The sequence below is a fragment of the Meles meles genome, chromosome 2 (assembly GCF_922984935.1).
Source record: "Meles meles chromosome 2, mMelMel3.1 paternal haplotype, whole genome shotgun sequence".
NCBI lineage: Eukaryota > Metazoa > Chordata > Mammalia > Carnivora > Mustelidae > Meles > Meles meles.
This window is the reverse complement of record NC_060067.1, coordinates 172,491,961-172,504,834: the sequence shown is the minus strand read 5'-3', so window position 1 is coordinate 172,504,834 and position 12,874 is coordinate 172,491,961. Positions and strand designations below refer to the sequence as shown.

Sequence of the window (12,874 nt, the reverse complement as noted above, 5' to 3'; positions counted from 1 at the left end):
CCATAGGCAGAGCCACTTCTCGGCATCCGCATAAAATAGAAGGAGGCGGCCTTCCAAACGGAGGCGGTCGACATTTACCGTTCCCAGGGGAGACAGGCTCAGGGTGTCTGGAGCTGTTCAGGCCTTCTATGAGGCTGCCTGCAGGGGGCCATCCCTGAAAAGCCCCCTGAGATCTGCTCCCCAGACCACATGCAGCACTTCTCCTTGGGGCTGTAAGGGCAGATCTGGAATTAACCCAGAGTGGTTTGGGAAGAAGGGAGAGAATTCCCACTGCTGGAGGGAGATCACTTTTCTGTGTCAGGAAGGACCTGATGGGGGCCCCCCTGAATGCCCCAGCGTCTGGACTCCCCTCCCCAGGGGCTGGGGATGCGGGTGGGCAGGAACCTGTGGCGCATTTCAGAGCCTGGGTAGAGGGGTGCTGACACCTAGGGGTGGATGGAGAAAGAGCCGGTGTGGAGGGAGGGCCAGCCAAGCAGCGGGTGGGATCTCCTGGGTCCAGCTCCTGGGAGCATCCAAGGAGGGGGTGTCGCTCCCTAACTCCTCCCCCTCTGTCCTCAAGTCCACCACCCTCCACATCTAGGGAAGGTCCCCAAAAACCTGTCCAGGAATCTCTCAAACAGAAGGGCAGAAGCCATGTTTGACTTTAATGAAAACAAGCCCACTATACACCCTCTCCAGATTTCCAGGGGCCTGAGAAAAGCAACCATTTTGGGGAGAATGAAGGGAGAGAATATGAAGCTCCAAAAAGGGGCACACACAGGCTCTCTGCTCCCCAGGGACACAGACCAGGAGGAAGCAGGGACTAGGCCAAACCTCCCAGGGGTGGTTGAGGAAGTCTTACCAAACTCGCTCGCACAGAGATGTTCGATGATGGCTTCAGATTTCAACTCGTTGTCACATGGAGGACACACGGTTGTGCCTAGGAAGGGAAAGGAGGAGAAAGAGGAGCCGTGAGTGACAGAGACTGCGATCTGGAAGGAGCCAGCCCCGGGGAAGAGGTCAGCCCTAGGACCAGGCAGAAAGTAGTTAAAGGTCTTCTGGAGTTTTTGAAGGGCAACTGGAGAATCAGAGTCTTGGGGCCCTGGACCCAACGCCAGACAGACACAGCCTCTTTCCTTCTTTCCATCTTCCTTCCTTCCTTCCAAGATTTTATTTATTTATTTGACAGAGAGAGAGCACAAGTGGGGGAGCACCAGAGGAGAAGCAGGCTCCTCGCAGAGCAAGAAGCCGATGCGGGGCTCGATCCCAGGACCCCAAGATCATGGCCTAGCCAAAGGCAGACGCTTAACAGACTGAGCCACCCAGGCGCCTCCAGACACCGTTTCTTGAAAACCTGGGGGCTTGAACTGGGGAATACAGCACAACCATTTAAGCCAACCTTATCAGGGCGGCGTGTGAACTGTGGCTAGACAGGAGTTCTCATCTACTCCAGCTGTTTGCTTCTGGTGCTTGATCCCCTCGTCCTTAAATATCCCTCTCTGATCCCTGCCCCCTTTCCCATTCCCAAACTTCCAAAGGGACAGCAGATCAATCTGACCTGCTCCCTTGGAGCCAAGAAGGAAACTCACCAGACACACCAACTCTAGCTGCCGGCCCGAGCACCCCTCTCCAAAAGGGCTATTGCAGTGAGTTCCTGCCTGCGCTGTGGTGGGAGGCAGGAGCAGCTGGGTGGGGCTGGGGCTGGGGGCAGCTGCCAAATGGGAGAGCGGGAGGGAGGGGGAGCAGGAGGACCCTCTGAAGGCGTTTTCACAACACTGTGAAGTGCTTTGAAGAGGAGGGGTGTGTGTGTGTGTGTGTGTGTGTGTGTGGCAGGCATGAGGGCCACTGCCAGGCACAGGGGAAGCAGACTTCTGAGGCCAGGGACAGAGGCCTCCTCCAGGCCCAAATGCTGCTGGAGGGGGATTCCCCCAGGGGGTAGAGTGCCTCTGTGGGAGGACAGGGAAAAGGCGGGACAGTGGACTCCCCAGACCATCCCCTCCATCATCCATTGGCCACTAGGAGTTTAATCCATGATCTAGGAAATCTGCCACATTCGAAGGTCACTCCACCCCTGGCAAAGCACCGGGGGCCAAGCCAGGATGGCGCTGAGAAGCAGAGCAAAGTCACCCCGAAGTACAATGGTAAAATTGAAGGCCCTTTGTCCTTCTCCTCCTCCTCCCCTGTCCTTTCCGGTGGCCTCCGTGGCAGAGTCTCCTGTCTGTGATGTCCCCTGGGGCTCATCACCGTCACCAAGGTGGTGACGCTATGGAGGGAGCTGCACAGCCCTGCCAGGCCAGCGCTACCCACCCCCCCAACATACCCAGTCCTCAGCCGGCCAGCCCTACTTCCAAGCAGGGTCACCCTGTGACCCAGCAGGGACCACACCCTTTCACCTTAGGATTCCTCTCCCACCTTGGCTCCACACCCAGGGCCAAACACCATCTAATTCTCAGTGAGGCAAGAGCCACAGCCACGCTCCAAGCAGAAGACTGTGAGACTGTCTTTTGGCTCAGAGTTTGGAAATTTGCTTTTCAGCCAGAACTTGAAATTAGGTCCTGGAGGTAGTTTTTCTGACAAAGGGAAAAACTTACCCAGAATTTTGCATTATGGTTCTTGCTTCCATGGGGAGAAAAACAGGGAAAGGAGGTCCTGAAGTATGGGAAGGACCATGTTAACCACCGGGCTTTGGGGTTTTCCTTGTTTTCTTATTTTTTTTTAAAGTAGAAGTTATCACACTGTAAGTTTCTATGAATATAATCTTGAACAAGTAGCAGGGCCCCGGCAGTGAGACTATCAAACAGTGTCCCCAGGGCACACTCCCGTCATCCCCTCTGGACCCTCTGAGTTCCTTGATGGGCTCTGTAGCCAAAGGGAGCATTTTCCTCAGGCCCGCCAATGAACGTTGGACCTTCAGCGCCTCTCAAGGTAGTAACAGCTCACGGTGTGAGCTAACCCCCATTTTGACTTTTCTTATGGCCGACTCTGGAGTAGCCTGATCCAGGGAAAGGAGGAATGTGTAAAGCAATATTAATCTATGCCCCCTCTGGTGTGTCCTTGGGGCCCTGCAGGCCACCTCTGTAGAAGAAACCCACCATCCGAGAGGTAGAACTAAACTGCTGTTTGAAGGGAGATTTAAAATAATGTTTAAAGCAAGGGAACCCAAAACTGAAGAATTTTGTGTTTCATTAATATTTTAGGGGGTGGAGAGGAGACGACAGTCCAACACTAGAGTCACGATTAAGTAACTTTTTTAAAAATCAGGACACGTGCACACAGCTCTCTCACTCTCTCTCATACACACACACACAATAAACACACACAATTACACACAAACTTTCTCCCTCACACACACAGCAAGTCTTCCCTGGCCAGCTCCTTCACATCCTGAGAGGAGACCTTCTGGAGGCTCCCGGGAGACAATGAGAGCGCTGCGGGCCCTGCAATCCATGACTAGATCAGCCGGGCTGATCTAACGCACAGCACATCTGAACAACAACAAAATTAAACGAAAAATATAAGCTCATTCATACAACTTCAATCAGTGAAACCTGGCTGGAAGGGGAAACCCCCATTTCCTGGCCTGGGAATGGATAGATCTAACGTAAGCACAAGATGTAGAAAGAACTTTCCTGGAAAGTTGCTAAAGTTATGCTTTTCCTATGCCAGACAGGGACAGTTGCTGATGTAGCTGGGGTGTCAGCCTTTTGGAGGGAAAAGTATCTTTCGACTTTTCTCTCTATCAAGTCGATCTTTACTAACACAAGGCTCTTAAAGTGTGCCCAATAACCCCAAAACATGCCCAATTACGTGAAGAGCATGCCAAGATATGCATTATGCCTTGAAAATTTGGCATAATTTCAAAGACTAAAGAGAAGGGAGAATAAAAGTAGTCCCCAAAGTACCAGTTCCCATTCTGGAACCCCAAGCCATAAGCTCATGAGGACTGGTAGTTTGGTCTGTCTCAACCTGCCCCTCCAGACACACACACACACATACATACACACACACACACACACACACACACACACACACACACACACACACGGCCCTCCCACCTCCAAGCTCAGCTGACAATGGCCATGTGGCCTCAGAGGAACTCATTTGGGGCTCCTGTCGGGCTCCCTCCCACCAAAGGGGAGGAATGGGTGCTGTCTCCTCTCTGGGCAGAACCTCTCACCAAAACCAATGAGGAGAGAACCAGTTCCCAAGCCCCACACCTGATGGGTCCTCTCAGAGCTCCTCTCTATTTGGGAGCTGGCCTTGGGAGGGAGCTACCTAGGCACTCAGCTGCTGGAGGGGAGGCGAGTAGAGGATGGTACCATGGCCCAGACTCAGGGGGGGGCAGTTAGGTGGAACAGCAGCCCAGGAGTCAAAGGCAAGAGAGCAAATCTAGGATATCCCCCCACTCCACTCCAGCCTTTCAGGGCAGCGGGGGGTTGGGTTGGTTGGGAGGATTCTTCCCGTTTTATCCGTAGGCACCTCAGCCAGTCCCCCATCTTCCCCGTAAAAGGTGTTCCCCCAAAGGTCTCCATGTGCAAGGGCTGTTCTCAAAAGACAGCTGGGAGTGGAGCAGAGGCTTCTGGAGTGGAGCGGGGCTCATCTCCGGGCCAGCCGGCGGCCAGCCAATGGCCAGCCAGCGAGGAAGGGGAGAAGGAAAAGCCTGTGGGCTGTAGAGGATGGCCCCACACCGGCAGAACACGAGTGCTTTGTTTGCTCTAGGTAACCGCTTAGCTCTTGCTCCAAAGGCCCGCAATTCCCCCAGAGGTTAACCCTGTGCAGACACCCCAGAAGTGGTCGGTACCCCGGCCCCGCCAGGCAGGCTGCCGCCTCTCCCACCCGCCAGGAGCCCAGGCCACCCAATGTCGGTCACTTTGGACCAATCTCCTCCCTCCCTAGAACAAGCAGGAGCATTTGGGGCTTGCTTTCCCCCATGCTACCATCGTCACACTGGAAGAGTAAACTCTTCAGAGGATGTCTCCCTTTTAGGCATCACCTCAGGATGAACCAAGTCAGTCAAGAGCCCGCCCCTCCACCCTAAACCCCTTCCTCCAACCCCCTGGGGGACAGGGGCCCCTCTGCTCAGGGCACCTAGGTATGGTTCCCCATTCCGGACTATAGGACTATGGATACATCTTTCTTTCAGCCTCAACTCAGCTTCTGAAGAATTTGCTCCTTTAAAAGTCAAGCCACTGCGCTGGATTTTTTTTTTTTTTTCTTGTTTGTTTTGATTTTTTTGGTTTTGTTTTTTGTTTTTGGTTTTGCCTCTCTGGGAGGGATTCTTTTTTCCCTTCCCCTCAAGAGCTGCCCTTTAAGTGGGAGGGGTTCTAGGAGGAAGCGCAGGCCCCCTCCGTGGGGCTGTTAGGAAAGTCTCCAATTTGCGTGGCCCCACTCCCCAAGGAGAGATGAACAATGAGCTAATTGCATTTTTATCTTTCTAATTACCTGAGGATTTGTGTAAATGAGAGACGCAGGGGGTATGCAAGAATGAGAGTACACGGTTTCCAGCCCCCAGACTCCCCAGGCACTTACCTGAAAAGGGTGGGGAAACAGAAATCCTGTTTCTAAACTTTTTTTTTTTTTTTTTTCTCAGCCAGTTCTGCAACCCTCCCGGACCTATTTGGCTGAAGGACTAGCTAAGGAAGGCCCGGGGAAGGGGTAGGGTGGGATTTTTTTTTTTTAACCCTCATCCAATTTATGAAAATACACAAAGCGCCTTAGCATTTTCCCGGCCTTTCTGGGCTTTCTACACTTTGGGTTTGGGTTTGTTCCCTCCTAGGGCATCCCGTCTCGGTGTTAAAAACTTCCACGGGGACTCGGTTCCCTCGAAGAGGGAGAAGGGCTCTCCTTTCGCACAGGCTTTGTCTCAGGTATGAAAAAGCGAGCCTGGATCCCAGGAACAGCCGCTCCAGGCACCGCATTGAGCTTGCGAGGGGCCCAGGCGCAGCCGCCGCTGCCGGGCAGGCCAGCCGTGCACCTGGGTCGGTAGAGGTGCCAAGCGACACCTCGGACGAATGAGAGGCTTTTTAAAAACTCGTTCCGCACAGCTTGAGAGCGACCTCCAGGGAGCGCGTCCGAACTCCGGGGAGGAGCGGCCGGGCTGGGGTCCGACTGGCAGGGGCTTTCCCGCGGCGGGACCCCCGGGCCCCAGCCCGCCCGGGATGGGGGGCTCGCGCGCGTGGGAAGGGGCGGCCTGACCTTGGGGCTTGGAGGCTTCGGTGGCATTGGGCGGGGTCATGGCGATGCAGACGTCCCCCTCAGGGAACTTGTCACACTTGAGCATCTCGGGCCAGTAGAAGCCGAAGAACTGCATGACGGGCTCGCACGAGTCGCGCACGGCCTCGCAGAGCCAGCGGCACGGGTAGATGGGCCGGTCGAGGCACACCGGCGCGAAGAGCGAGCAGAGGAAGACCTGGGTGCCGATGTGGCAGTTCTTGTTGAGCAGGGGCACCCAGCTGCTGGCCTGCTGCTTCACCTCGGCCATGGTCTCGTGCTCCAGCAGGTTGGGCAGCACCATCTTCTTGTAGCCCACGTTGTGGCACAGCCGCAGGTCCACCGGGATGTCCACGCACTGCGGCGGCTTGGTGTAGAAGCGCCCGCTCTGGTAGGAGCCGATGTCCGACTGGAAGCTCACGTAGTCGTACTCGCTGGCCGATCCCGCGGCCAGGAGCCCGGCGGCCAGCGCCAGCAGCACGCCCGAGGCGGCCCAGCGGCGGCCCCCCGCGCCGCGCCCGGTGCCCATGCTGGCTCGGCGCACTCGCTCCCGCGACGTCGGGGCTGTCTGGCCGCCTCCCCGCGCGCGTCCCGCCGCAAACTTCCAGGGATCTCCAGGGACAAAAGGCGCCGTCCCCAGCGCTGCCCGGCTCGGCGGCCGCGCGCTCCTGCCCGGCCTTGGCGGGTGGCGGCCCTCGGCCTGCGGCGGGAGCTCGCGCGGGGAGGGGAGCGCGCGCGGCGGCCCGAGTGCTGCCTCGGCTCCCGAGCGCGCGGCGGGCTGGCTGGCGGGCGGGCTGGCAGGCGGGCGCGCGGCACCTACTCCCGAGGCGGCAGGACTCGAGTGCCCGGTGCTCCTGTTGCAGAGCCCTCGGAGTCTCCGCGTGCAGCCAATCAGCTCCCGGCTGCGGCGAGCCGCACTCATTCCGCACGTCAGTCACCCGCGCAATTAACCAATCGCTTCGCGGGCAGGGGGGTTCGGTCGACTAGAATTCAACCCCGGTCCACACCCCTTAAAAAACAAAACCAAAAATAAATAAATAAATAGCGGAAGAAGTGGGGAAAGGAGAGGGAAAGAAGAAGAAGAGCACAGGGAGAGAAAGAGGAGATGGATTTTAGAAAGAAAAAAAGTGTGGCGTGGATAAAGAGGGGAGTTAACGCGGGTCCACTTGAGTCAGCTGGAAAAGAAGCAAGAAACCTTAACAGTACTTACAAATCCATGAGGTAATGAAGACTTTTTTTTTTATGCTTTTTCCTAATTTCAAGCAGCAGCCCACCTCTTCGGTTTTGTCCTTCGTAGCTACAGTGCAAAAGCAGACGGTTTGGGACAAAACCCAAACTGGGGCTCAGGAAGGCTGAACCCACCGAGGTCTGCTTTTAAATCGCCAGCCAGTCCGGCTCTCGGCTCCAGCAAAACCAAGGGGAAGGTGTAGATGGGGCTGCTCGCGGGGTTCAAAAGGCAGCACCTTCCCAGGAGGGACAACCAGACAGTGGCCCTCAAACAGCATGGCGTCCGTGGGTCCTTGTTGCAACGCTGTTCTGTGCGGGAGGAAATATTACTCAGGAAGGTGTTAGCTTTGGAAGGACGAGAAAAGAAAGTTAAAGAAAAGAAAAAGAACTACTCGTGTCCCGGCCTGACAGCACGTCTGCGTGTGCACACATAGACACATTGACATGTTTGTGGTGTAGAAAGCGAAAACATTAAAAACACATGTGCACTTATCGGTGTGGCTTGTGTAAATAACAAGTCCATCGCTCAGGCACACATGCTCCATTCAGAGCTGGGCTCCAGAACCTCAGGTCAAAACCAAGGGTCCCCATCAAAGCAGAAGGTGAAAAAAGTGTATTAGCAGAAACACAGCTAGGCCCTCTCCCCTAGAAAACCCCCTCCCCCAAAGAAACAGAAGTCTCCCCACCCTCCAAACACCTGGAAATTTTTTGTATATTTTGAACATCACCCTGAGAGGAAGGGTCAAGGTCCAGAGAGCTGGGAGTATGACCATGACTGACCCCAGGGACAGGTGACAATGGCAAGCAACCTATGAAGTTGACTAGGTCTCCACCCTGCTTGTATCTTGAAGTGTGGGTGGAGGGCAGGCCAAGGATGCCAAAAACCCATATCTGAGCAGTGTGATACCAGCCTATGTGGCAAATGGGCCAGAGCTCAGAGCTCAAGGCAGACACCATAGGTGGTGCTGCCTCGCTGGGCCAGCTTGTTTGTGAAGCTCTGGGGAAGCTTGCTTTGGACTCTGCAGACCTAATTTCTTGATGGACAGATTCCAAGTAAAACTACCAGAGTTTGTGAAGAAGTGAGGCTCTTTCCTTAAAGCACTCATGCCCATACAGAGATTATGATTCCACTGTCCACCCCGGAAGCATCTGCAATCGGTCGGCCCCACTGTCATTTCTTGGCTCATGAAAGGTGCACCAGAGTAAGAGGGGCAGAATGGAGGGAAAGAGATGAGAGCCACAGACCAAGACTTTGGATGGCCAAGGGTTAATCCCTAAACAATCAGTAATGCTCAGCCCGAGAAACTGGGGAAGACATTCCTCACAGAGAATAGACTGCAGGAGACCGGGCAACTGTGTCTCAATTCAAGGGGCATTTAGAGAAAAAATGCTGTTTGGTAGGGGGTCTTTCTCTTTCCTGCAGCCAGGCCCTGGGTCCGGAGCCAAATGCGTCTGTTTACTCCCTCATTGGAAAAAGTTGTGTTTGTAGATAACATCCTCTCACCTCTGGAATCCAGGCTTAGCTGACCTCACACACATGTTTGCAGTCTCCGCAGATGGCGGAAAGACTTGGGGTCTGTCCACCATTAAAATTCTGAAAAGTAGCCCAGGTGACTGCACCTCCCCTAGTCTCGGAGGGTCTCAAGCCAGGAGTAAACCTCACAGTCCCACTCAGGAGAGGACCTAGCCCACACCTGGTTGTTCCTTGCGGACTTTGATCACCCCACCCCTAGCTCCTAATTCTCCATTCCATCTTACTGCTCAAGAGAGGGGCCTCCTAAGCGTACCAGGGATACAGCTGTCTGGACGACAAACATGGAGTGTGGGATAACCAAGAACCCCAGAATCCTAGACCGGGTATACTCCCGGCTCCTCCTAGGTCCCAAGGGGAAAGGAAGGACGACTCAGTCTCAACACCACTGATAGACCAGAACCCACACCTGAGATTTTGATGAATGACTGCCTGCTGCCAATCAGTTCATGTACTGTATACCAGCACTGGGCAGGATAGCCTGAAGACTGCATTTTAGAGGTGCCTACAGGTTGTTGTAGTTGGGTTTTGGGTTTTTTGGTCCTTTTTCATATTATCAAAACTTTGTGCTTCAAAGTCCTGTCTGTCTCCCTTTCCCTAATGGCAACAATGTGCATATGTAGAGGAGAAAATTCTAGAGCAAAATTTCTTTAAACATGCTATTGACATGACAGAGCTCCCAGAAATCAGGGTTCTAGAGCAGGAGAGCTGCGAGCCAGGAGGCACATCTTCCCTCATTGCATGGTATGAACGAGCAGGGGAAAAATACAACTTTAAACTTGTGTTTTTCATTTCAAAAAAGTTCTGATTTTCCCACACTGCCAGATGCCTATACATGAAACTTGGAAGTACATTCTCTGTTGCTTCCTAACACCAGCTTAGGGAGGCAATCGTCGTCTTCCCCTTGCCCAGAGCTGAATGTTGGGGCCCAGCGGAGCTACAGAGGGGCTTCCCGGGTGCCTACCTAGTGGCTTCCTCCCACACACGGAGCTCCTTCCTGCCCATTCCTAGAAAAAGGCGGGTGGGGAGGAGAGTGCTTTTCAGTCTCTTCCTCCTATTCTGTCCCATTATCCTATCACTATGGTCTTTCTGACACTCCAGAGCTACCCACAGCATCCCTCCATCAGCCAGGAGCAATGCAGTAGGGCAAGAAGGTGTCCTGCGTGTGGCTGGGTGGTGGTGGGTCTGATGCAATGCAGAGGAAAGCATTCTGGCCCAGAGTTAGGAAATCTGGAGTAATGCCTTGGTTCTGCTCCTCACCACCCACTTTATCCCTCCGGCTCTAGAGTTCTCATCTGTAAAGCAGAACTATTAATGCCTGTCCTGCTACTTCAGAAAATAAAATATGGTCCCTGCTTCTTAATATTTTTAGTGTAAGTATGTCCCAATGATTGCATGGGACATACTTATATCATAAATTATTCCTGTTTATGTGAAATTTAAACTGAACTCCCAGGTCCTGTATTTTATCTGGCAAGCCCACTGCCCATCCTTCTAGCAGCCTTCCCTGACCTTCTCTCAGTTCATCACCTCCCCTTCTCCACTCTTCGTTGGATGAACCCCTCTCTCCTCCCCTCACCCAGAGCACTTGTGGACACTTCATCACTGCACTTACGTGGACATTTTAAAACTATTTCCTCTGGGGTATCTACTGTTTGACCGTGAGCCCGTGGAAGGCCAGGATCTTGTCATATTTTGTCTCATGTGGACATTCCCCCTTCTATGACTGTTCCGGGCATACAGCCAGTACCCTGTCACAAAACAGCACTGGGATATAGTAGAGGGAGGCAGATATGGGAAACACCCAAGCTGAGAGAGGCGATTACACCTGAGCTTGATTTTTGCACTGCATTCCCCAAGAACCAAGGCAAAATGTAAGCATGAATAACTCCCATAGCTCTCTTTGTCTGCAAGAAAGAAAAATCTTTCCTAGATCTGCATTCTAAGGGAAATGATCATGAGCGCCTTAAGCAAAGACTGTAAAGAGAGGGTGGGACTTTTGTATTGGCTCTCCTCTTGTCCAAGTCCAGAGCAGACCTGGTGCACAGATGCCTCCACCGGTGGGCTCACGCCTCTCTCTCCCCAAGGCACACATGGAGAAGGCTGCGTTAGAAGACGGCAGGGGTGGGGCGGTGGTGGTGGTGATGGATGTCTCGACCAGTCCAGGAAGAGAGCAGAACTTCTTGTAAATCGTGCATGGACACTACAGGGAACATGGAGCCCCAGGTCCCAAAGCAGTTGGTTGTCTGATCTTGGTTTTGGCTCAGGTCATGATCTCAGGGTCTTGAGACGGAGCCCCGTGCTGGGCTCTGGGCTCCACGGGTGGTCTGCTTGAGATTCTCTCTCCCTCTCTCTCTCCCTCTGCCTCGCCCGCTGCTTGTGCATGTTCTCCCCACCCCCACACATAAATAGGTCACTCTCTGAAAATAGAGACTGGACGCAGAAGGCCAGGTGAAACCGCTGACAATACCTGGGAGCGGGGCGGGGCAAGAGAAGCTGGGAGCGGCTCTTGCCTTGGGACACCTGGTGCCAGGCCCTGACCTTAGAGCTCAAGGCTTCATGGGACGCCACAGAGTAGGAGAGACAAGCCTTTAGGGTCTCCTTCCCCTCTCTCCCAGGACTGCCCCAGGGAGGACAGTGGCCTAGCAGCAGGACACATTCCCCCAAGAAACCCTGGGCTTATTTACCTAACCCTTCGTGCTAGGCACACCAGACAGCACCACCACCTTTCTCCAGAAGAACCCGGACACACCTGAGCTACTGGGGGAATGAGCGGAGAGTGCATCGTCACACCCCTGCTCCCCATTCCGGGAGCCTGCACACCTGTCCAGGGCTGGCTGGGAAAGTCATCATGTCCATCATGTCGGAGCTTCCACGGTTGCAGAGCGGGGCGTCCTCCCTCCCCCCGCCCAGGCTTGCTCCGCTGGCTCAGGCCCAGCACCGGCCCAGTAGAGCGAGCTGTCTTCCCACTGTCTTCCCAAGGTGCACCCTTCCTGCCTCATGGTCTTGGAGCCTCACAACAAGCCTCGGAGCTAGCAGAGAAGTTCATTATCCCGCTTTACAGAAGACCCTGAGGCTCAACAGGGTGGGCCCCTCACCACCAATCCAGCCACCACCGTACTCTGGTGGGGACAGACTCAGATCAGGAACACGGATCTTTGGATTTCAATCTTGTCGACTCAGAGTAGGCTGAACTGCCTTTGCTAAATGCTCATCCCCGGAGAGAGAAGCCGGGAGAGCCTTCAGCTGCCCTTAACGTGTTATTGTGAATTCATTTATCAGACTCTTCCAAGGGGCCAGCTGGAAGGAAAAGAAGGTTTTGAAAGAGTGGGGAGGATGGAGAGAAAGGTCTGAAGGTCTGGACAAGGGCATGGGATGTTTTCCGTGGGATCCCAGGACAGAAAAAGAGAAGGATGGAGTCATGAGTACGTACAGGAGTCAGAAGCATGGGGTTGGGGACTACTGCAGGGACGGGTCCCCTGGCCTGGCCTGGGTTACAGAGGTGACCCCAGTGCTCTGGGTAGGCAGCTACCCATATAGCACGTACAGCTGGACTGCCATCATGAGGATGCCCAAAAGAAAGTCTCTGGAGGATAAAAGACTGTGGGCCATGCCAAGAGAGAGGGCTCACTATAGAGCCATGAGAGAAAGGGGGTGACTTTTAGGTACGACAGCTGATCCAGGGTGTAAGGTAGGAGGTCTTCCTATAGTCCTCTCTAGAGCCTACACGTTTCCAGAGTTCTGCGATCATTCCAGGTGTGATAATTAAACCATTTAAAACCTGGTGTGACATGACCAACAGGATTGTATGTTACGTGAAGATTCCCTGCGCAGGTTGCACACCAGCTGGCCCCCAGCCCCAGGACAGTTCTAACAGAGGTGTGAGTGGATACGCCGTTCCCAGGATGTACCATGCTGCCTCGTGCC

General features: G+C 54.1%; 1 protein-coding gene across 1 annotated transcript in view; it reads right to left on the bottom strand.

Moving 5' to 3' along the window:
* SFRP1 (secreted frizzled related protein 1) overlaps positions 1 to 7,025 on the bottom strand; it is a 45,594-nt gene extending 38,569 nt beyond the window's left edge. The window contains exons 1-2 of the mRNA XM_045998025.1: positions 6,175 to 7,025; positions 842 to 919 (exon numbers count right to left, since the gene is read on the bottom strand). Coding sequence (XP_045853981.1) covers positions 842 to 919; positions 6,175 to 6,718 — 622 coding nt within the window. The 5' untranslated portion in view covers positions 6,719 to 7,025. The remainder of the gene's footprint in view (positions 1 to 841; positions 920 to 6,174) is intronic.
* Positions 7,026 to 12,874: the final 5,849 nt, after the last annotated feature.